A 24,982-nucleotide genomic window follows, 5' to 3' on the forward strand; every position below is an offset into this window, starting at 1 on the left:
CACTAGGACATCTCAAAGCTCCACTGTGGTCACTATGCACATCCCTCCCTTAAATGTTGGTTAAATATAATAAACTCACCTTGCACTGCATCACTCGACTCACCTGGAGCTAAGAGCGACCTTCAGAAAACTTCTAACATCACAACAGCTGGGTACACCGGAGCACTAAACGCCCCTGCCTTCCTCTCACTCCAAGCTTGGATACTCCTTCATAAGGCACCGACGGCTGCTGCCTTTGGTCACCCACATGATGCCTTTGTCTGCCTTGCCTGGCTTATTTAAGTGCTCAGCTATGAGCAGATATCCCCATGACAGGTTCCACTAGCGCATGAAAATGGTACTCATTCAAGCTGATACTCTTTACAAGCAATATTAAAGGTAGGAAACAAAATACTGTGCTACGGCAGCCTTCAAAACATTCAACTCCACGGCAGTTAATAAATTAGCACTTTCCTCTCAGTTGACCTGTTCACATTTCATTAAGCTGTAAAGATGTTGCATCCCTCTAACACCCACCATACAGGTAAAACCCTCTCCCTAGGACACATGCCAAGCTTATCTGAGAATTTTGTTTTATTGACATTCATTAAAACAACGCAAACATGTAAAAGTTAATTCCATAAAAACACATTGCTTAAGTGCCACCTTCATATAAAAAAAAAATCCATTGAATTTCATTCATCAAAAAAAAAAAAAATCAAACATTTCTTTTTCACATTTACAGAAGTAGTGCAGCTGCCTTGTACCATACAGACACACACGATGCCCAGAGCCCTGCATCCAGCTTTGCAACAGGAAGGGCTCCTGTGCCAGACACCTGCACGCCACGGACACTAACCGTGGCGACAGCCTCCCTGCTGAAGGATCCACAGCAAGGCACACTTCATCATCCTCCAGTGACATGCACTTCCTCAGTTACCAACAGCACAGTTACAGCATCTTCCTGGGAAAGTAGCAGTGACCAGAAATCCTGCAGCAGACAGCCCAGTCCACACCGAGGCTGGGGGTCAGATCCACATCGAGCGTGTTCAGGCAGGATGGCCACAAAGTCCTAATGAGAACTGTTTTCAGTGTATATTCCAAGACTGTAACAAAATAAGAGGAGCAAATTTTACTCCCAACACTAGCAAAGAAAAGGCAACCCAAAGACTAAAGAAAAGGAAAAAACAACAACTTTACAACAGTTTGAAATATGCAATGGCAGAAAAGCACAATAAGGGCTTGTCTCTGGCTCCTAAACCACTTCCACTTGGGAAGAGAAAGAGACCACAAAGTAAGAATTATGTGACATCTCACTCGACTCTTTTAAGCAAAATGTAAGACAGATAAGTACAAACATTAATACACACAGCCTCTCTGACAGAGCAACTATTCAAGTAAGTTTTTACATCAGATTACATACAATATGCCTATCTGCCTTTATAGACACACACGGATGTCCCCAACAAACCAAACAGAACACCTGCAGAGAGCAAGGGGGGTGCTGTGTACACAGGGAACAGGTTCAAACTGCTTGAGAGGTTTTGACTGCAAAGTAAGAACTAAAACCAAATGCCAGGCTCTCGGGAGAATGGCCACTGAACAGCCTCCTTCTCCTACCCCTGCCAAGGCTGTGCAAAGAAACACGGGGCAATTCTTCCTGATAAAGAATCAAGAGAAACAGGCCCTCTACTCACCCCTGCTTTCCTTCCGCTGCGCAGGAATGTTCTACCCTGCTGCCTGCTTGGAGCCTACGGCAGGAGGGACAAGGCTATCCAGCTGCTGACGGTTCCCTGTCTCAATCAGCCATTCGTAGAATTTGTTTTCTACCAGTATCTGGAACTGTTTCCTCTGATCCCTGAAAGCAAAAGAAGATCAGCAAAAGATCAGTATGTAAAGGTCACACTTATTTATAGTACTATACTTTCACTACCAAAACAAGCTTCCATATACATCAGAGCTAAGAGTTGGGCTTGATGCCTGAACTGTCTGTACCAGGAAGAGAAGGTTTTTACCAAGTGAACATGACTATGGTGAACCCCAAAGGCAGAACTGGCAGAGTTAGAAAAGTCATGCAAACTTCCCCATCCCACCAGCACAGCAACCCTGCCCCACAGGGCTGCCTGCACTTTACTCTTAGAGCACTGATTAAAAACTGTCTGAAAAGGGAGAAAAAGATGATTAGTAACCAGCATTCTAGCACTAAAGACACAACATTCTGTTCTGACAGCATCTGAAAGAGAGAGGACGGAGATCAGGGGAAAAAATGCACCTATAAACAACACTCCTTAACTAATTCCCATTACTGCTAAATAACTTTTGGGGTGGTTTTATTAAGACCAGCAATAACAGGGAATGCAGGCTCTCTGTCACTGGCACCAGTCAGATGCCCAAAAGCAGCACAGTCTAACAGCAATACTTCTCCAGAGTCGCATCCCAGCCATCTGGGATCAGTTCCAGAATTTCTTAAGCCAAAGGTGGCATGGGTGTTGAGTAGTCCTGCTGGATTTTATTTTTTTTTTTCTATGAGCTTACACAATTCCTTTCACAATCCATGTAAAACATAACATTTTAAATATCCTGTGGGATTTTATGTGGTTTTGCTTTGAACCCAATCCTAATTTGATGTGCTGATCCCACCCCACGTTGGGAAGAGGAGCAAACCAACCCCGTTCATTTTTGTGCCACGGCTTCAGAGGCCCGGTGTACCGAGACCCTTTTTTGAAGCTGAAGGTTCTTCTTTGTGCTATCGATTACATTTGAGACATTCCACAGAAAGCAGGGTTCTAGGACAGAAGGTAACCTAAATTCCTCCCCAGTGAACAGGAACACAAAGGCAGTCACTTCTTTCTTCCCTTATGGTTTTATGTTCTCCAAGTGCTCTTTATATACCTTGATCTGCTACTGACCCTGAAAGACTTTCTGTCTCATATGCTCGGAAAATGAATAAACAGGATTTTATGCTTTTGCGAGTTGTTCCTCAAGCTGTCTTATTGGTCCTGTCTTACGGGGGTTTTACTTTCAGCCTGGCAGGATTTGCATTCTTTTTTTGCCCCACTTTCCTCATTCAGACAACTTCAACTTCTTGAAAGATGTCTTCTTATTTCTAACATTCCCTTTCACCTCCCCGTTCAAGCACGGCAGCTTTTTTCTTTCTACAAGTCTGATATCCTGTTTGCTCTAAGCTTCCTAGTTGTCTCCCTGCCTGCAGGAGACAGACACATTTTACACTGTCAGCTGACCAGTTTCTTTTCAGCAAGCTTCTACACTTGGCAGAGTTTTCCCCCTTTTAAGAAATTAACCACTCCAGTAGTGAGTATTACTTCACATTCCTTTAACAGTAAGATTTTGACAGGCCAAACACCTTCACAAAACCCTACGATGCAAAGTGGCAGCGCTGGGAGGACAATGGGTGGAGGCGGAAGCACCTTAAATGCAGCTGATACACACAACAGCTAGCACAAGGGCTGAGGTTCTAACTTTCCTCTCTGAAAAGTTCTGAGTTTTCTCCCTGAGCCCTTGAAGACTCAGGGCTGAGAATTTCGAAGGTTTTTACACCTCTGTCACCACTACTGGATCACTGCTGCTCAGCTACCCTCCTCCTATAGCAAAATCCTGCCTCAGAATCCTTTCTCTCTCCCAGTTTTTCAAACTGCATGCTCCTCCACGCTCAGCACAGAGGCACCTGGACTTCAGAAAAGAACAAGGGAAGCTGAGGGAGCTCCTCCAAAACAATGAACAAACAAATGGACCAGAACTCCTCAGCCTGGTATGATGGGAACTGTTGACAGTTTGACCCAAGAGGAGGTTTTCATATTCCATGTTCCCCACAGTATAAACCCCTCCAAGATCACTGCTTATCATCACCCAGTTACACACCCGTGGCAACTCATCGACTGAGCACAGAACAGAAAGAAAATCTATACAGCTTAAGTACAGCTTAGGGAACAAAACTTGTTGTCATCTCTTCAAGTCTTCACAATTGTACTATCCCCATTCTGTCTTTGCAAAGGAAGCCAGGTCCTTCAGGTTGCTGTATCAAAACGGTTCACAAAAACATAAAAGCTAAACTGAAGTCAGCAGAGATTTGTACCCTCGCCCGATCTGGCTGGTTGCAGCAGGAAGCACGCTGACACAGGGAGCAAGCTGAACTTTTTCAGAACTCCACAACAGGTGCTGAGAAAGCCAGCAGATGCTCACAGTATATGGGGTGGAATAGACAGGCCTAGCTAGCACAGTAAAAGCTGGGCAGAGGATTCAGCGTGATCTGGTAAGGAGGACTTTAAAAGCTACTGTCCACAAGGTGATCTACCATAATGGTCCACATGCACATTCTTAGCTCACCTCAACAACAGATGGGACAGTAATTTAAAGCTTCAGTCTCAATGTAAAGGTTGGGCTAAGAGCGACCATCAATCAGCTGCAGGCCAATAATTAGTCGAGCTGTCGCTCAGGGTACGCACCCAGATCTCACCCATGGCAGCATGCGACACTGGAAGCAGAACAGAGACAGCAGAGAGACAGTACCCAGCGTGAGACAGGTTGTAAACTCTTACTGCCAGGGTGGATCCCTCACCTCAACCATCACCAGTACCTAGGCATGCTTTTCCTCAAGTCTCACAAGCTAGGAAAATGCAATCAAAACAATGCTCCTCCTTCAGAGTTACGGTTGTGAGCATTATTCTTCTCACTATAATGATACCAAAGACCACGATCGCAAGATTGCTAATTACTAATGCTTTAGAAATGGCATGCAAGACATGATTCATGCAAATCAACCCATTATTAAAGCATTTTTGTTGGACCACATCAAAGGCATCTTCTATTTGCATGCCTGAGCTGAGCTGCAATGCAGCTCACACGTTCCTATTCGGACGCACTCACTTGGTCAGGCCTGCCTCCTTCACGGTTTTCTGCCAGATCTGTATCTTCTGCTCTCGCTGACTCAGCGCCTTCTGATAGGCAGGGGGAAGCCCACCCGGCGTCTCCGTGGTGTCTCCTTCCATCTCAAAAGGAATTACGAAGGTGTAGAAGTCCGAGGGGGGCAGGAGGCGGAAGACACTCATGTCACCGCTCTCCTTGCACACCAGCATGGGACTGTCCCAGTAGTTTGGCAGAGTGGCCAAGCCCACTTGAGCCATGTGGTCTTCAAGCATCGGATAATGGGTGTGGAAAGGGGCAAAGCTGACTGCTTGGTTCCCTGGGAGGATGAGAGGCTGGGTAGGTGTGAGAATGTAAAAAGTACAGCCAGTGGTGGAAGAAAGGGACAAACGATGGCAAACCACAATGACCTTGACATTGTCACAGCTGTGGACATGAACAGACACCTGCACAGGGCCAAGGACAAAAGTGCTATTCCGGCACTTCTCAATGGTCACAGATCTGCCAAAGAACAAGACAGCGAGGACACGGTGAGCAGGAAAGAGCAAAACATTTTCAATTTTTCACTGCTTAGTCTATCTAACAAAAAACTTCGCGCTCGAACAAACCTGCTGAAAAGACATCTAGCTGTGTTCCAGGAGAACAAAACTCACCGGAGAGGGGAGAGGAGGTAAATGAAGGACTCGTTGCAGCGATGAATCCTTACATGAGCCCCCACGAGGGTGTCCGAGCTCTTGGCCAGTGTCTGCTTGTACACCTGGCTCATTATCACCATGGGGAACACCTCTGGCACCACACGAGTATTGCAGGCAATCTTTGCTCTCCTGGTTGTTCCTTCAACTGCAAAATAAAGATCACCAATGCATTTAAAATTAAAGCACAAAAAGGTTACATGGGATCCCTACAGGATGCTGGCTCACTGCCCACATCACTCAGCAATCCCTTGAGGAAATAATCAGGCCACAACTTCAAGGACGGTCCCGTCAAGCTGCATCACTTCATGCACGAGTCACACCACCCACCGATGTCTGCCTGCTAGGCAGGTCAGTAGTACGGAGCAGTCAGAAGCTCCAGAACTCAGGACATATTGGAAGATCAAAAACTCTTCAAGATTGTTCAGGGGCAGCCAAAGCCTCCCACAGGCTACAGACAGCCCTGCCCTAGGCATCTCCATTTCCAGAAGTCTGGTCCCAAACACAAGATTTAGCCTGGAAAGAAGATCCTTAGGGCAAGTTTTATGCTGAAAGCAGGAGCTGCATGTTTTAGAACAGTGAAATGCTCCCTCTACAGTATAATCCTTGAGCAATCTCGCTGTCATACCTAACGTACTGTCACTCTCACGTCTATGCAGTCAGAGAAACAACATATTAATCCGATTCTTTTTCTCCTAAGGTTGAAGATGCTCTGGCTCCACCACCATGTCTCTGCAGGTGAGGGGCTGTGATTCAAGACAAGGAAACCTAGACCAGTTTTCAGCTTTGCCGCAAACACACCACAGTATCTACTCTCTGTGCCCAGCTGTACTTGAATAATGTAGTAATACTGACCTCACGCAGCGGGGCCTTTAACAATGAAGTTGTTGCTGTTTGCTCACAAAAGTGATCCAAGGACCAGAAAAATGCACGCAGATGTCACGCAGCACTCTCTAGTTGCCCAGACTCACCTCTCAGCTGTTACTTTCCCCATCTCCACTGACAGTAGGAGGAAAAGAAACCAAGCCCCCCACAACACTGCCAGACTCCTGGTCAGCAAGAGGAGCTGAGACTGGAAAGTCCTTTCTGAAAATAAAGGCAAGGCCGGTAGCTACCTTGCTGTGCCCACGCGAGTTTCTTCCCGGACTTGAGGCAAGCATTCATTCCAAAAGGGTTTGTCGTCAGGCAAGACCTCAGCCAGCTCTCTAGCTTGGGGAAAGAGAAGGCTCTGGAAACCTTCGAGTAGCCGTTCTGCCCGTGACAGGGCTGCCAGAGGGCAAGCTCATGCAAAGGATGGACTGTCTTGGATTTGTTCACGGTCCCTTCAATAAGAAAGCTGAGAGCACAGACGGCTTCATAGGACACCAAGCTACTGTGGGTGGAATGGGAGGTGGCAGTGAGCTGCTCTGGCTCCAGCAGCAGTTCCAGCATATCCAAGAGGTGGCTCTGCACAAAGGCACGGTGGTCCTGATCGTTCCAGTTCTTGGTGGGCAGAAAAACACACAAAAGAGAGGTGAAGAGGCAAGTTCTCACAGAGCTAGCAAGCTTTACTGACATTATACAATGCATCCTTGCTTACGCTTGTCCTAGAAGGGGGAAAGCAAGTCAAATGTGGTGCTCTCCCCTGCTCACTGCTTCTGCTGCTCTGCTTTTCCAACCCACAGAAAGCAACCTCCCCGCAAAAAGGAACAAAACCATTTTATTCTAACTCCAAGCACCATGTTTCATTCTAGGAAACAGGAACAGACTCTCCTACAACCCTTCCCACACAAATTCAGCCAGCTGCTGCTGGCAATTGACAGCAGGAAAGAAATCAGTAACTGACAGTCAAGGTCTCGCAACTGCTTTATTGGAAAATTGCTGCGTCTGTTCCAGACCTTCAGATATGATTCAGTGCCGTCTCCTGAGGCACTGCAGGGAAAAAAAGCAGAGGGTCATTTCTTCACAGCGAGCACACCAATAAACCAAAAGACCTCTGAAAGAATCATTAGTTCAAATTCTAAAGGGCTCCAGACAAAAAAAAAAAGCACAAGACTAGAATTATGGCAGACCTTAATAAAGACAACCTTTGTCGGCCCGTGAACTGCAAAACAAGCAACACACGGCTGCAATTACACATTTTCCTCACCATCTACAAGGGCTGTAGCCAAAAGGGATGAGAAGCAGCTGCAAACGTCTTGTCCAGCAGCTGGAGATCCCTGCACTGTGACAGAGACCCCCTTGCACTGGGCAAGCCTCTCCACACCACTTCAAAGGGGACAGAAGCACTGCTGAAGTTGGGGAAATCTCACCGGATCGCACAGAGAAAAGTGGAGACAGCCCCAGTTCCATCGGGACCAAAACCTCCAGGAGGGGTACACGGTAGTCAAGACACACCTCCTTCCTGTCCAGAGTTTTATGTAACAGTTATAGTTTAAAAGAGAACATCAGCTTTTATGGATGTTCCATGCCCACCCAACTCACAGCCCTGTGTCAGTTCTTCTCGTTTCTTTTTTCATTTGTTCACTCTTTCAGTATAAAATTACCCAGTTCCTATTTTTAATTATTTCAGCTTGTCCCAAGCTACATTCCCCTAGCTCAGACAGCTCATGGCATCACAGTTGTGACAGAAATCCAGAGTTTTGCAGCCAGCCTTATCACGTTACCAATCGCTCTCAAATACAGAGTTGCCCAATAAGCTGCACCCAATAAATCCAGCTGGCTTCTCTTCTTTCAAATTACTTGACATTATTTGAAAAGGAAACATTAAACATTTCCATCCACATGGTTAACCTACAGCTGACCAACCAACTCCCCTCTCTGAAACATAACGCCACAGACCATCCCGGGATTCTTATACTCTACAGTGGATCACTGGAAAGCAGCCTCCAACATAACAAAAGCTTTTCATTTGAGTAATAGAAAAAGCAAAGAGGAAGCTGCTTCTTAAAAGAATTGCCAAGGCTCTTGGAAAACTATCACAGTTGGTCTCAGACTCTAGGAAATTCCCATGGTCAACTCTTGCTGGTAAAGCTGCAGAGAATACACCAACCTCGTTTCGTTTACTACTGAGTGCAGTAACTCCAATTTGACTCTAGCTTAGACTTGACCGCAGGCAGTATTACACCTTCCCAGGAACACACCCACTGCTTTTCAACCTGCCTCAGGGCAGGACTTCGCAGTTTCCCACCGGGCCACACAAGGAGAATCCTGTAGCCATAGGTACCTTATTCTCACTGGCCGATTTTCCAGTCAGGCTGGGAGACTTGGTCCTGGGGCAGGGCCACTCCTCCCCGATCAGAGACCTTCGCAGAGAGACCTTGTTCACCTGCTGGAGGTACAGGAACAGCAGAAACTGCAGGGTGTCTACGGACAGCTAGCCAAGAGGGAGAGAAAGAGGCGTCAGGCCGGGCTGGGGTCCCCCACACCCGCCCGGCCCGGGATTGGGCTCCTGCCTTGCTCCGCTCCCGCTCGAGCTCCTCGGCGCTGGCGCAGGCCGCCTCGGCCTCGGCCCACTCGAGGCTGCGCGGCGGGTCGTGCCGCAGGAGGCTGCGGAAGAGCTCGAAGTAGAGCCAGGCCAGGCCGCGGCTCAGCTGCAGCTTCCCGCAGGCGACGTGCCGCCAGCAGGGCCACGACAGCCGCGGGAAGTAGCCCTCGGCCGCCCGCGCCCGGGCGTAGGCCACCATCTTCCGCAGGTAGTGGGGCCCGAGGCGGGTGGGCGGTGGGACGGGCAGGGCTCCCACCAGGAACGGCTCCATCTTCACCCACAGCCGCACACGGGCCGCCACCGCCTCCATAGCGACCGCCGCCGCCGCTCGCTTCCGGTGCCCGCCAAGGCGCCGCGCGGAGCGACACCCGCGTAGGACCAACGAGATGACCCTTCCCTCACGCAGTGGAGGACTCCGCCAAGCCCGGGGTCCGCCCCTTCCCCTCGGAGCCGATTCCGATTGGCCTCTCGAGCCAACGAGGAGGCGGGAACAAACGACGCGCCCTCTGACTGGCTGCCGCTGGGCGAACTCGTACTTCCTCGAAGCCTGGAAGGGCGATAGGATGTGACGCCACGAGCCGTGATTGGACCGGTGGGCTCGGAGCCGACGTCCTGTCAGACGATTGGCTGCTGCTGCGGAGCCGGTGGTGAAGTGTGCGCAGCCGATAGGCCGGCGGCCAGCAGCGCGCGGGGCTGCGCCGCGTTCCTATTGGCTGGCGGCCGTCAGCGGGCCCCGCTTCACTCCTAATGGTGGCCGGTCCGGGGCGGGTGGCTGCGGCGCTGCGGATCCGCCCGGAGAGCGCCGCTCCCTCTGCCCGCCGCTCGCCGGGCAGACCGGGCCGCCGCGCCATGGCCCCGCGCTGGCTCGGCCGCCTCTGCCTCCTGCTTCTCTGCCTCTGCGGGGAGGCCGCCGCCGGGTGAGTGCGCCGGGCCGCGCCCCCGGGCCCGTGCCTCAGTGCCGGGCCGGGCCCCCCCACATCCCCGCCCCGGGCTCGGCGGCCGCGGCGCTGACGAGGCCCCGCTCCCTCCCTTCTCTCGCCCCCCGGCAGGAGGGACTTCTACAAGATCCTGGGGGTCTCCCGCGGCGCCTCCATCAAGGACATCAAGAAGGCCTACCGGAAACTGGCGCTGCAGCTCCATCCCGACAGGAACCCCGACGACCCCCGGGCGCAGGAGAAGTTCCAGGACCTGGGGGCGGCCTACGAGGTGAGGCCGGGGGCCGCGGGGCACCCCCGCCCGGCTGTGGGCGCTACCGAGCCTCGCCGCGGGGCAGGGGGTGCCGAGGTCCGCCGCGGAGGGAGGGGTGAGGTCGTGCCCCCCGTGGTAAGGAGCTCGGGGGGGGCGCCCAGCCCTTCCCAGGCTGCGGAGGGGGTGTGTGGGGAACGGTGCTGCCAGCGTGAAGCTGAGCTTGGCCCACGAGTAGTGCCGTGGAGCTTCGTCCTGTAACGCTCAGGGGAAGGAGAAGGGAGGGCCGCTTGGAAATGCGAGGGCCTTGCTGTAAGGCGCAGGTGCGCTGCATCCTCCTCTTCTTGTTGCATGGAGTTTCAGGCATTCTACCAAACAAAAAGCCATGGCAGAGAGGCTGCCGGGTTGAGCAAACAGCTCCTTCTGTTGGAGGATAATGAAAGAGCTTAGCTCACTTAAAAGAAAATGAAGGCACCCAGTTAAAGTTACCGAGTTATTTATTAATAGTTATTTGAGGAAGAAATAGAGTTGCATCAGCTACGAGTATTGGCACAGGAGCAAGTGTCTATGTATGCAGTCTGGCTGCGAGTCTGAGCTGTTGGGACCGAAAAGGTGGTTGGCTTGCCCCTTAAAAGGTGTTAAGGTAGGAAAAATAGTTGTGGGTCACTACACATGAGGATTCCTGTCGTTTCCATGATACTACAGTTGCATACAAATGATACCTGATACTAATAGCACGTTGTATTAGATAAATCGCGTATAGTTTATTTCATTAGCAGAGTGTTTTAAGTCAAAGCCTACTTTCTCTGCCATGTACATATGTGTTAATGCAGTTTAGGCAAGGTGATAGGATCTGTTTTGTCCACATTCTCTGTCCTTTTTGTCTCCCTGCTGTCGCTGGTTTCCGTCCGCCCCTGTAGTTCCCCACGGAGCAGAGAGCCCTGGAAGAAGATAGTGTTTCACCTGCAAGAATTTGTAGCAGTGGTTCCACCTGGAGCTTGCCTGCCCTGGTGGACTGTTTGGGTGGGATGTTTGTGTCCTCTTTGAGGAGTCAAGCTTCAGAAGGGAAGGGTTTGTGTTCCTGCTGCAGTCCAGCGGTGGTGCTCAGCCTGCAACTGTGGTGTAGCTCCTGCTTCCATCCTCGATGTTCATGTGCTCTTCAGATATGCAAATACAAAATAAATGAGGAAGTGAAAGAAACAGCTTGAAAGCATTCCTCTTTGGTCAGAAAGAAAATGCATAAACTCTATTTTTGTATCAGCTGGGACCTCTTTTTAGCAGACTTACCTATTCTTAAATACATTGGCTGAACTATCGCAGGGAGACCAGTGAACATAAAGAAATTCTTTTGCAGAAAAAAGTATTTGTTACCTGTCATTTGCAGTATCTGAAGGTGGATGCATGCTGTTTACTTCAAAGCTGTGAGCTTGATGTAGTTTCTGTGGGCTGGGATCTTGTCACATTTGACAGTACTTTATTCCCTGGAAGCATTTTTCTACAGAGTCCCAGTTTATTTAAGTCTTTGCCATAGTAACAGTTGAGAGTACTCTTGCTATTAAAAACATTGGGGAGAAAATAGTTGTAAATCAAATCAGCAGGGAATGTGGTAGCCGGAGTAGGTGAATAGTAACTTTCATGAGCAGTGACTTGAGTCTGCCTCCCCCTAACCCCAGGGTATTATTGAAGCACAACAGTGTCCTTGTTCAGCGTAAATTGTGGCGTTCTAGTGCTAACACAGACAATACCGCTGCAACATGCTCTTGCTGGGTGCTGGTGAAAATTAAGCTAAAAACCCTGCCTTCAGAGTCTCCTGTGCTCCTTGCTGAAGAGAGATCTATCAGAATACTGAAATCTGGTATTGATGGACATGGCTTTTAAAGAAGGTTTGGAAGGCGTAACATTGGGATGTCCTGCAAGGTCCTTGTCTCTTTGTTTAGCCAGTACAGCTGGAAAGTCCTTCTGCTAAACTAGCTGCAAGATGCAGTGTGTCGATTTGATTGTTTTGAGCAAAAAGGAGCTAGAAGTAGGTATTGCTTAATCCTAACCTGGTTGCTTTTTGCCATAAAGCAACAGCCTCTGTGAGCAGTACTGCTGCTCAGGGTTTGGCTAGCTGACTATCTATAGCAAAGTCTTAAAAAAAAATGGTGGGGAAAGTAGGTTAATTAAACTACTGCGGTCTCCTTCATTTTAACAGCCAAAGTGATTTCCACCCTGCAGCTGTGTGGTCTGAACAGTAGTTTCAATTAGAAAGGAGACTGGTCCCATGCGAGGGACCCGAGACTCATCTGTGTGTCCTCATTAGTCTCAGGATGGTTCAGGGGTGGAGCTTCTGTGGGTTTTTTTCTGAGCTTGTCCACTGTGGTTGCTTTGCTTTAAAGGCAGCGTAACATAACAAGAACTCTCTTCACAGTACTTGAAATTGTGTTCTCCAACAGCCTGCAGAAAGAAGGGAAGTTAACAGAAAGGCAGATATTTTGTGTTTTTAATTCTCTTCCTGTTGCTCACAGTATTGTCAGGACTGTGCAGTACCTTACCGGAATAATTTTGCTCTTACACAAACAGATCACAGAATGGAAAGCTTATCCTGGTTTTAGGAAATGTGTATTTTTAATGCAAAATCTGAAGAGACAAAGGGAGATTTTAACTTTTATCTACTAGGTGAAACTAGTAAAATCACTGTTGACTAGTTTTTATCATTTAGCCGGCTCCTCTGGCTGTTACTGCTTCTCCACCTGTTTGTGCTCCTTAGCCTTTTGAAAGCTAACCCAGCAATTTTAACCTTCCCAAATATGATCAACAGGGGAGGAAGGCTAAATGTGATTGGAAACTTTTGGGTCTCTGGGGCAGGAAAGAGCAAAGATCAATACTTAAGCATTAAAATTGAAGCTTTACAGTCTTGAAAGTCATGTGTGTTGGGTTGTATTATTCTGCCTCAGCACTGGAGTCACTTCTAACTTTTGTTACCCTTAGAAATGAGGGCCAGCATTCAAGCTGGTGCAGTTACTGTATTTGACAAGTTCAGCTTGGTAGGCAAGCTTGCCATCATTGCCAGTTGTTACAAAATACCCATTTTGGGTGCTTGAAGAAAACTGAAAAACAGGAGTGGTATTATGTGTTTGTGGGGGTTTTTTTTCAGTGTCCTGCTTTGTAGGAACTGATTTGAATTGTTCCTTCAGATTCCTTTTTAATCCTTAAGATAAACTCAGTACTTTTTATATTTTCTGCTGTTTTAATAAACTAATTGTACTTTTTATGGGTTTAAATGATAAATTTTTAACTTCATAGCCCAGTGCAGCAAGCAAATTCTGGCCAGTGTTTCTGTAACATAAAGCATTGCTGCTTGTCTCCCAGTGAAGAGTACTGGTGAGCTTCCTCTTGGAGCCTTGTTTAAGTAACTGAGCTCAGCTGTGGGTGAGTGTCTTGTCTGCTTGCATCCCTTTGCCAGGTGCTGTCAGATGAGGAGAAGAGGAAGCAGTACGATGCCTATGGTGAGGAGGGCTTGAAGGATGGGCACCAGAGCTCCCATGGAGACATCTTCTCACAGTAAGGAGATCTTGCCACTTTAAGCTGTTCTGCAGTTGGTGGTCTAATTCTGTGATGCTCATGGATGTGTTTGGTTTAGGCAAATTCCATGTTAAGTTCTCTCACCCCGTCTGGAGGTACGGATCTGAAGTGACAGTAGAGAATTTGAAGAAATACATTTACAGTGGATATCCCACGTGCGCTTTTAGTTGTCTGTCTTGCATCAGTCCTTGCTTCAGGAGCAGTGAGCAGGAACCAATGGTGTCTTCCCACATAGGCAGCTCTGGCTCAGTTAGCAAGCTGCATTGCCAGTGTGTGTGATTTGTAAGGTGCTGCAGCTGCTTTAAACCTGTAGGAACTTTCTTGTGTTATCTGGTGTGTGATTAATGTTTGGGGGTCACTTTTTCTTTTGCAAGGTAATGCTGTAGTGACTTACACTACATTTCAGAGCAGCTGTAGAATTTGGATCATTAAAATCTGAAGGCATTTGCATGTGGCTCAGGTAGAACCCAATTTTCTGTTTGTGCCCCTTTGGTTCTGCTAGGCACGAATTTACTAAACCAATTCCTGAAGTTGCTCATCTTGTGTAATCCTTCTGGATAAGAACTTGCACCGTCTGCTGGTCTGTTTTGAGGAAAAATATGCAGACTCACTAGGAAGTTTTTTCTCATCCCCCTTGTCCTCAAACTACTGAAAACCAACCTGCCAGCACTGACTTGCAGTGCCAGAGGTGAAGTGCTACACAGAGTTTGCACCTTGTGGTGATGGTAGCTGAGCAGCCGTGTAGCACGGAGAGGACTTCCTCAGGCAGTGGTCAGATTCTGAGGTGTTGGCATTCAACTCCTGCTGCAAAACTTGTTTTCTATACTAAAGAAAACTCTTCCAAAGTGACCATTTTGTTTGAAGGCATTAGCTTGTGCCCTGAGGGAGCAAACAGAGGTATCTGGATTTACTATGGTGGTTTTGTACTGTGAGGAGGCTGTTCTGTACTCGGAGGAGGCTAGAAGCATTTGACATCATGCTGCTGCCTTGGGTGGCTGTCTTCATCGGAGCCTTGCTTGATCAGAATTCCTTCCTGGATTAATTGATGTGCTTTACTCCAGCTTCTTCGGGGACTTTGGATTCATGTTTGGAGGTAACCCCCGCCAACAAGACCGGAACATTCCCCGAGGAAGCGACATCATTGTGGATCTGGAGGTTACACTGGAGGAGGTGTATTCAGGAAACTTCGTAGAAGTAAGTTTGCTCGCCTGTCGGTCTCTCCAGCGTGTTCTTAGGTTTGACATGCCTGGCCTGGCCACTGCTCAGGATAATACCTTCTCCCAAAGAATAGAACTAAAACGGATGCTTGTCTTCACAGTATCTGGCAGTGACAGCGGAGGATGTTGTGATGCTATTTGCTAGTAGTTAACTGAAGAAACAATACATTTATTCATGTTTGCCGTCTGGCCATTTCTCTGTAAAGGGATGTTTCTTGTGATAATAGCTTATTTACTGGCTGTGTGTGTCTGGCTGTAGCTTGCTTTTATTGCAGCAGCCAAACTGGAAAAAGGTGTAAGTGGCCCCTCTATGGAATTCAGTGATATTTGATGGGCCCATTCATAAGCCTCAAATTAATTTTGTAATTCTTGCAAAACCATGTTGAGGATTTTTCATAGTCTCTTTAAGGGGCCAAACATGTCACTGCAAATGTCTGGATTACGTACTTGGCAAATGTATGGTGGCCTTTTTGATTATTTTTTTTTAAGGAAGCTGCATTTCTGGTGCTGACAATCCCTGCTATTCCACATATTAGAATTTGTATTGATTGAGTTTGTGAGTGTCTGGGTAAATGGGAACTACAAATTTTGCCCTTGTGTGGGACAAGGAAGCTATCGTAACAAAAGTGTGAAGGGTTTCATCCTAATGTTACCTTTCCTCTTTAGAAAGGTGTGCAGGAAAAAGAAAGGAAATGGTGACAGTGGTGTCAGAGTTTTTTCTGGTATTTAATGTATGATGAGCAAGAGATGGAAGGTGAAGACTGTTGTCAGAATGTTTTGCTGAGGCTGTTGAGCTGCTGTGAAGGCAGCACACAAAACCAAATCATGTTCAGGCTGCTTGAGCAATCCAGACCCTTGAGACAACCCAAGAGTGCCAGCCTGTGTGTTGGTATCAACCTCTTCCTCTTCATGCAGGTTGTCAGGAACAAGCCGGTGGCAAGACAGGCACCTGGCAAACGGAAATGCAATTGCCGGCAGGAGATGAGGACCACCCAGTTGGGTCCTGGACGTTTCCAGATGACTCAAGAAGTTGTTTGTGATGAATGTCCAAATGTCAAGTGAGTTTTATGCTCTTACTGCTATATGGCTGTTTAATCAAAACTTGCCACTAGATGGAGGAAAGTGCCTGTACTACCAGTAGTATCTGGGGAATGTGGAAACACTTAACAGGGGTTTCTCATTGCCAAGGAGCCAGTCTTTATTCTTGCAGTAGGGATGGCCAGCTCTTGGATGTAGAGCTCCTCAATTTGCCCTTTCAGCCTTTTATTCCTTGAACAGTCAGTCATACTACAGTGGAAGTTCCACAACTAAATATGAATAATCAAAGCCAGGGAAGCCCAGTTTCCAGCTGGGAGCAGTTGGATGTGGAATACTGTGATGTAGTCATGCACTCAGATGCTGACACTGCATTTAGCTTAACTTTGCCCTCCCTACTAAATTAGTATCAGCGTACAAGAAATGCAGCACTCTTCCCTCTGTAGGTGTGAACAAGGAGAGAGTGTGTGGTAACTTGTGGGAGCGTTCTCATTATGATAGTAACATAAGTAGGTGTTGAAAACTTAGTGCTTGCTTGCTCTTCCCCTTGGCAGGCTCGTGAACGAGGAGCGAACACTAGAAGTGGAGATAGAGCCAGGCGTGCGGGATGGCATGGAGTATCCCTTCATTGGCGAAGGTATGTTATGTGGGTGCTGCCCTGCTGCTCAGCTTTGACTTGCTCCTTTTCAGTCATACGAGGCTGGTCTTTGTGGCAGTTAATAGCTAAACAGCAATAACGGCTGTAAATTTGACTTAGGACGTTCCAATCAAATCTGTCGTTATCTGAACCCTTCAAGCCCCACACTGGGCACCAGAAAGGACTGTTGTGGTTTGACCTCAGCCAGCAGATAAGCCCTGTGCAGCCCCTTGCTCCCCCTCCCTGGTGGGATGGAGAAGAGCATCAGAAGAGTAAAAATGAGGAAAACTGCTTTTATCTCAACAGTGAGTTAATAGGTAAAGCAAAAGCTTTGCACACAAGCAAAATAAAACTTAATTCATTCACCACTTCCCCTGGGTGGGCAGGTGTTCAGCCATCGCCAGGACAGCAGGGCTCCATCACACCTAATGGTTACATCACTCCAAACATCCTCCACTACTTCTTCCCCCAGCTTTATATGCTGAGCATGACATCGTATGGGATATCCCGTCAGTCAGCTGTCCCAGCTGTGTCACCTCCCAACTCCTTCTGCACCCTCAGCCCCCTCATGGGTGGGATGGGGTGAGGGGCAGAAAAGACCTTGACTGTGTGCAAGTGCTGCTCAGCAGTAAGAAAAAAAATCCCTGAATTATCAACACTGTTTCCAGCACAAGTCCAAAATGTAGCCCTGTACCAGCTACTATGCAGAAAATTGGCTGTATCCCAGCTCAAGCCAGCACAGCAATGGAAGTGCCCGAGCCCTGCACTGGGTAACTGATCGGCACGTGTTGCTGTAAGTGCTGTGTCCCCTGTGTGCTGCTGAAATCCAGGAGCATACTCATTGCTAAGTCTGGAGAGCGCTCTGAGTTCTACTCACTTTGTTGGTACTGGGGGTGCACAAAAAAAAAAAAAAAAAAAAAAAAAAACCACCAACAAACCCAAACTCTAAATCTGAGGTTTCACATACCCTTCTACTCAAAAATTCTGTTCCAGGCTTGACTATGTGAAGGAATCCCTTCTGCCTGAGGAGATGAAGTCCTTCAATAAGTAAAGGACATCATTAACATGCAGGTCTTTCAGAACAGTGGAGTGGTATGAGCTTATTGAGACAATACTCAGAAAGTTCTAGGCTCTTTAATAATGGATATGTGTAGGCAGGGGTTTAGTCATGTAAAGATCAATTAATTATTTTTTCCTTAAACACAACGTGCAGCTCACGTGTTAAATATGCTGCTTGTTTCTTAGTTGTTACTAACTAGCTGCTTTAAACAGAGCTTTCCTTTCTTTTTCACAGGTGAGCCCCACGTGGATGGGGAGCCAGGTGATTTGCGCTTCAGAATAAAAGTTCTTAAGTAAGTAACTGGCCTAGTTTGACCACTCTCTCTCTTTACTCTAAAGGAAGATTATAAGCAAATTTCTGGCCCAGTGTTGCCTCTTTGACTAGCATGCAACTTGCCCTTCAGCACAGCCAGTGCAGCCAGGGCTCTGGTACTCAGGGCTGTGCAGGATGTTCAGCCCTGGTGATGCTGGAGTGGAGTATTCACCACTGTTAAGATGCTGCAATAAGTCCACTTGTATTTACTTTGGCTTGAATTCTGGCACGCATTAGTAGCTCCTTGTGTGAATCACATGAAATATCTCCTTTTTCCATAAATATACTATCTCCCTATCATAAGGAAATGAACTACTAAAAAAATTGAGTCACAACTTCTTGACACACCTCACCACTCACTGCCCTAGAAATAGAAAGGTTATTTAGTAGTATATCTCTTGTGCAGGAAAATGAAGCTTAACTTCATTTGTTCTTTACTTCCTATCTGATTTGTGAATTCTCCAAATTCACAAATAAAGGGAAGGAAGCTAGAGGACCTATTTCCCCTATGAGGAAGTGTAGTGGGTTTGCATGGCAAGGTTTTGGTAGTGGGGGGGGCTACAGAGGTAGCCTCTATGAGAAGATGCCAGAAGCTTCTTCCCCCATGTCCAATGGAGCCAATGCCAGCCAGCTCCGTGACAGACCCGCCGCTGGCCAAGGGAGAGCAAATCTGCAATGGTGGTAGCGCCTCTGTGGTAGCGTGTTAAGAAGGGGGGGAAAAAAAAATCTGCAGCAGTGAGAGAAAGAAGTGAGACTATGAGAGCAACAACTGCAGACACGAAGGTCAGTGCAGGAGGAGGCAGGACGTGCTGCAGGCACCGGAGCAGAGATTCCCCTGCAGCCTGTGGGGAAGACCCTGGTGAGGCAGCCTGTCCCCCTCAGCCCGTGGTTGTTAACAATGGAGCAGATCTCCACCTGCAGCCCATGGAGGACCCCACGCTGGAGCAGGGGGATGCCCGAAGGAGGTGGTGACCCAAGGGAAGCCTGCACTGGGGCAGGTTTGCTGGCAGGACTTGTGACCCCCATGGGGTCCTCATGCCGGAGCAGTGCATTCCTGAAGGGCTGCGCCCTGTGGAAGAGACCCACAGTGGAGCAGTGTGTGTAGAACTGCAGCTTGTGGAAAGGACTCATTAGGAAAGTTCATGGAGAGCTGTCTCCTGTAGGAGGGACCCCGTGCTAGAGCAGGGGAAGAGTGTGAGGAGGAAGGAGCAGCAGAAACAATGTGTGATGATTTGATCATAACCTCCATTTCCCATTCCTCTGCATCGCTCAGGGGGAAGAGGTAGAGAAACTGGGAATTAAGCTAAGCCTGGGAGGAAGGGATGGGTCAGGGGAAGGTGTCACTCTGATTGGAATGGTAATAAACTAATTTTTCCCAAGTCAAGTCTGTTTTGCCCATAACAGTAATTGCTGAGGGATCTCCCTCTCCTTATCTCAACCCATGAGCCTTCTGTTGTTTTCTCTCCCCTGTCCTTTTGAGGAAGGGAGTGATAGAGCGGCTTGGCTGGGCACCTGGCATTCATCAAAAGTCTCTTAATTCCACAGGCACCCAGTCTTTGAAAGAAGGGGCGATGACTTGTATACAAACGTGACAATCTCGCTGGTCGAGGCACTTACAGGCTTTGAAATGGATATTGCCCACTTGGATGGGCACAAGGTGAGGCAACGGTTTGCTTTCTTGCTGTGTGTAAACAAAATTTAACTGCAGGTCTTCTGTGCTGAGGGTTAGCTCACTTGGGGTCTGTGCAGCTGCTGATTGCACACAGGATCTCCTCTGCTAGAGACTTCCAGACCAGTTCCCGTGGAGCCAAAAGAGACTCTGTACCAGGGGTGCACAGTCTGGGTCGTAGTTCCAGGCTGCCACAGCAGTTACCGCATGTGTTGTCTTGGGTGCTGTTGGTTCTGGCATGTGTCCTGGCAGTAATACTGCCTAGACACCTTGAATATCACTGACTTTGGTGAAGAGTCAGTTTCAGTTGAAGCTTTCCAGTAGGTTGGAAATGGCATTGGAGTATTGGGATATACACACGGAACACGTGTAATGTTCTGCTCTTTCTTTTGTCTCTAGGTTCACGTTGCTCGGGATAAAATTACAAAACCCGGGGCCAAACTGTGGAAGAAAGGAGAAGGTCTTCCAAATTTTGATAACAATAATATCAAAGGCTCACTAATAATAACGTTTGATGTGGAGTTCCCCAAAGAGCAACTGACAAACGAACAGCGGGAAGGTGAGTGTTTTAAAGCTCTGTGCTGGCAGCGGGCTGCACAGACCTCTCACCAAAGCTGGTAAGAAGTTGGCACGATGGGACCAGTGGCCTGCAGCAGTCGGAAGAGGCTCTCCTTTCCCCATGCCCCTTGTACGACATAACACAGTTGGCCGATGCCCTGTGATTAACTTCCATTTCCCTTTGAAGCAAGTGAGCTTGGCTGCTGCGGTTGTAGGGAGCCAGATTAGGCTGGGATGTGCCACTGCTGGGATGTAGCACTTGGCAGATTTGCAGGTGCTTTGTTTTGTAGCTGGCCATCTGTCTGAACTGAAAGACTTGCAGGGCTTAGCCTCTGTCTGCTTTGCCTCGGCTGGAATGGGATCACAAGCGGTTTTCCAACCCCTGCTACTTTCTTGGGAGGCAAGACTTTTGAAAATGCCTCTACTGTCAAGGGTAAAGAGTGTCATGCAGCATCAGAAGGATTGTTCCTCTCTGTGTCTCCTACCCTGAGCGCTTTATGGCTGTCTAGGGAAGAAGCGTGCAATGCAGGTATTTCATAGGGAGAAATCTGCTTCTCTGCTTCAGTGCTCAAATGGAAACTTCATGAACTATGTAGAAATCCTATAACTGACGGGAGGGTAGATACTACTAGCTGGAAACTCCTCTTCACTGCAGCCACCTCTGCAGTAGGTTCTGCTGCTCTGCACAAGGCATCAGAGTAGGCATTGAGGGCCCCATCCTCTGCTATGGGGCAAAGAAGTTCTTGGGATGGACCAGTGCAGCTCATCAGAAAATCCCCATCCCCAGAACTTCTTCCTGCTGGTCAGGGCTGTCATACTTTCTTCTGCTGCTCTTTTTTGTGGAATCTGGCAGCTGTCCTGGTGGAATGAGGCAGATGCAGAGCTTTCCTGGACTCTCCGAAGTTTGTAGAGGGAAGCCAAGCCCTCGGAGGGCTTTTCTCAGCCCTGTGGCATGTACTGCTGCATTGGCCACACTGCTACTGCCACTTGGAGCCCAGCTGGTAGCTGCAGCTACTGATTCATGTTCTGTGGCTCTTCCTGCTGCTGTTTGGGCTGTGAGGGCTGTGCTTTGAGGGGACCCGTTTTGTGTTTTGACCCCTGTGCTTTCCCGCTTGTTGCAAGCATGTTGTGCCCGGTGAGGGCTGCAGGACACAGTGACCACATCGGTGTAAGGTCTCATTCCAGGCTCTGCTGCCCTTCTTGAACCTCCCTCCATAAGGGGACAGCACCTTGCAGACAGACATGAGGTTATTCCAGCTGTTGCTCTTGACAGTTTAAACAGACTGGACAAGGAGCAGTGACAGAAGCCCCTGTGTTTGTGAAAGTTACACTCACGCCTTTATGGATATCCCAGGAACAAAGAGATGATTGTACAGGCAAGAGCATGTTCAGGCACAGGGCTTTTGGGTGTTTCACTCCCTCCTAAAGCAATTCCACACTTCCTAGAGGAAGGTGACTGGGTAGGCAGTCAGATGCATTACTGTGTGCTAGAATATCTCCAAACATCCAGTTGTTTAAAGAGTTTTATGAGGGAATAGGTCTATTCATGTTGCGTGGCAGCAGTTCAGTGTACACATGCAAAAGGACACTAGGCTTCAGAATTCAAAACATCCCTTTTTTCTTATTGTTGGCCGTAGTCCTAATTTCTTATCATAACCATACGTACAGCTCCGAGGGCAGTCAGGAGATACTCTGACTCAGAGAGCACCACTCTGACCAATCTAAGCTGTAGAGTCAGAGAAATAATATGCTTTCTTTTGTGCTAGTGTGACATCAGGGAATTTATTGCCTGTTGATCGGAGGTGACTTTCTCTTTGACATATCCCTCGTTCTTCTCTAGTGAGACTTGTGGTTTGTCTGTTTTGGAGCTTTGGATCCCGTGCTTTAACTCTGGAGTGTTTAGCGTAACAGCAGGCAGCGCAATGCCCAGGCTGTATTGTAACCTGTCATCTGTTGGTGATGTCAGAAAAATCTCAAAGTTGGCTCTAGTAAAAAAAAAAAAAAAAAAAATGCCTGAGGTGCGGTAGCACCAAATGTCAGGATTCCTGGCCGGAATTCCTGATTGAACATCAGATATGTGTTGGCGTATCCTGTACACAGACGGGGTATCCTTCAGGCCAGCAGGCAGCTGTCTAGAGCTAACCAGCAGGAAGTGAGATACGGGGCTCGTGCTAATCACATTTTCTTTTCAGGGTTACTGGAGCACACCTTTCTCCAGCTAAGGCCTTCCTTTCAAAGAACTACACTTCCAGGAGGCACATCCTCTTACCCATCAGCCAGGAAGTGGCTTGCAGCCACCTCTGGCTGCGGTGGGGACGTGAACTTGCCTTGCGCTCCCCTGGAGAACAACCTACCCATAATGAGTACCAGCTCCTGCACGGGGGCTCACTCCGCCCTGCTGTTAAGGATTTTTCTGAATGCAGAAAAGAGTTCAGGGTTCTTTGGCCAGTAAGCGAGAAGCATGAATAGTTCTTGCCTGGCAGAGAGCTGTTTTAATTAGAGTTACTACTTCCAGGACAGTTTTCCAGTATTTTAACAGAGCTGCTGTGACCCTTATGCATCAAATCACTGGTCTGAAAGGACGGTACTGTTTGTAGCCAAATAATTTAAAGGTAGACAAGCAGAACGAGGTTTGCAGGAAGGCATGCTCTCTTCTAGCTAGATTTCCTGAAGAAGAGCTTGTATGCCTGAAAAGTTGGGGGGGGAGGTTCTGCAGAAGTAGATTAGTTGACTCAATTACTGATCCTCCCTCTCCATGCCTGTGTACCTCACTTAAATATCACCATTACTGTTAAATTTTTCTAGCCAGCCTAACCTGACCTGTTATACAAACGTGTACAGTATGACACCATGACTGGCTTCAGTGGAGCAGCAGAGCAAGCTGAACTGAGGCAGGATGACAATCCTGTCGTCTGTCACGCTGAGGTGCAAGCGAGCTGCCTGTGTGCTCTGTTGCAAGACTGATGCTGTTTTGGGGACACCCAACAGCAGAATTATAGCAGTTTAGCTTTATTTTTTTAGTATTATTGTTGTTTGAAAGTTACCCATGGTATGGGGAGTTTTCCTCTCTGTTTTGGGTCTTGACAGCTCCTTCTTGGGCTCAATGGTTTCTGGTGCTGGTCCGAGGCAGTGGGTGTCCTGGCAGCGTGTGACCAGGCTGACTTTGAAGAGGGAGTCCCTTAGGATTATCTCTGAAAAAAAGTGTGACACATTTGTTCTTGCCGGTCCTGCTTCCTCTGTTTTGTGTGGATTTGCCCTTTAAGTAACAGTGAGGACCTGCCAGCCTTGCCCTGAAGGTGCTGACTTTAACGTGCTTTTTTTAACCGTACTTTGTACCTTAAGAGCTGACTCACTCCTACCCTGTTCTGGTAAGCACTTGATACTGATAGGACCTGGAGGTGACGGTTCTTTGAACTGTTTCATGAATGGCCTTTCAGGGGTGGGGAAGATGGTATTTGAAAAGTCATCTAGAGCCCTTTGTAAAACAGTGGGTTTCCAAAAAAAAATATTTTCAGGCCTTCAGTGGGATACTTAAGTCCACAGATAAGTTTGCTTGCCTTGCCTTAAGGGACTACTTCTAGTGGACAGTAGTGTCCTCAGGCACCGCGTACCAGTGTGAAAGGCTCTGCTTTCTAATTACTGTGATGTGGCTGCTGTAGCTGCAAGTCCAGAAGGACCCAAAGCACACATGGCACTCCTGAGCTGGCTGCTGGCCCGTTTCTCTTGGGCTGTGAGGCAGCTTGGGGAGATCAGCTGTCTGAATTAGACTCTGGAAATACCCAGCAAGTTGTCATTGCATTTGTGCTTAAAATGACAAGATTATTGTCAACTTCCAACAGCAGAGCAGCTCTGGGAGTTGCCTTTATCTCTTACAGAGCTCTGAGAATCTTGAGGTGTTGCACTGGGCTTTGAGTTTGTAGCAGAGGCTTTCTCCCTGCAACCACTGGCCTCGTACGGTCCTGAGAGCATGGGAAAGCACCGTTAAAGCCTCGCTAACCTGTTTCTCCTTGTAGGAATGCTGAAGGAGCAGGAGTAAAGCTGTCTCGCCACAGGGTTTGAGGGGGATTTTTCCTTTCTCTTTAATGATGCTCTTAGAGTACCTGTTTAGGCTTTATTCAGGTATGTGGGCTCAGCCTTGAAAGGCTGGTACCCCAGGGCCTAGAGCCAGATGCGTAAATGCAACAGGAACAGCGAGTGCGGAGTTGTCCTCCTGTCTGTGCTGTGCAGTAATGTTTTCCTTTCTCTTGCAGGTCTCAAACAGCTGTTGAAACAAGGATCGGTGCAGAAGGTGTACAATGGATTGCAGGGCTATTGATGTGTGGGGAAAGTTGGACTTAACTGAAAATGAAAAGTCAGATTTTTTTTGCAGTCTTTTCTCCTGCCCACTGTAGAATGGAAAAGAGGGAGGGTGGGGCAATTGTTGAGCTATATATAATTTTTTCTTTGTAAATGGTGGAAGTGCTCACACAAGTTGGGAAATACTACCCTTTTCAGGACATAACTGGTGCTGCCTATCATGTTCCACGTCCTGGAACAACATGCTCCTTGAGCAGAAAAAAAAAAAAAGGTGGGGAAAGGAGTTTTAAATTCCACACAGATTGGAATTCCTGGTTTTTAAATATATTTTGATGTGACTTTTCTTGACCATCTCAACATACTTTCATAGCTTCTCCTGCTTTTTACGTCCTTTGTGTCAGTCTCTTCTGAGTTTCTGTTTTGTTGGGGTT

At 47.9% G+C, this 24,982-nt stretch overlaps 2 protein-coding genes across 2 annotated transcripts; one reads left to right on the forward strand and one right to left on the reverse strand.

Annotated features, from left to right (window-relative positions):
• Positions 1-555: 555 nt before the first annotated feature.
• Positions 556-9,711, reverse strand: TBCCD1 (TBCC domain containing 1). The gene is made up of 7 exons (XM_080409802.1): positions 8,987-9,711; positions 8,758-8,907; positions 6,668-7,034; positions 5,514-5,700; positions 4,864-5,361; positions 1,677-1,837; positions 556-1,085 (listed from the first exon to the last, which is right to left on the reverse strand). The coding sequence occupies exons 1-6, from the start codon at positions 9,326-9,328 to the stop codon at positions 1,708-1,710; spliced, it is 1,674 nt and encodes a 557-aa protein (XP_080265928.1). The 5' UTR covers positions 9,329-9,711; the 3' UTR covers positions 556-1,085; positions 1,677-1,707.
• A 21-nt stretch (positions 9,712-9,732) lies between these two features.
• On the forward strand, positions 9,733-24,908 carry DNAJB11 (DnaJ heat shock protein family (Hsp40) member B11). The gene is made up of 10 exons (XM_080409845.1): positions 9,733-9,935; positions 10,068-10,224; positions 13,649-13,746; positions 14,829-14,961; positions 15,900-16,042; positions 16,574-16,656; positions 17,951-18,008; positions 19,574-19,685; positions 20,097-20,256; positions 24,506-24,908. The coding sequence occupies exons 1-10, from the start codon at positions 9,766-9,768 to the stop codon at positions 24,568-24,570; spliced, it is 1,179 nt and encodes a 392-aa protein (XP_080265971.1). The 5' UTR covers positions 9,733-9,765; the 3' UTR covers positions 24,571-24,908.
• Positions 24,909-24,982: the final 74 nt, after the last annotated feature.

This window comes from Falco punctatus (assembly GCF_963210335.1).
Source record: "Falco punctatus genome assembly, chromosome: 13".
NCBI classification, from domain to species: domain Eukaryota; kingdom Metazoa; phylum Chordata; class Aves; order Falconiformes; family Falconidae; genus Falco; species Falco punctatus.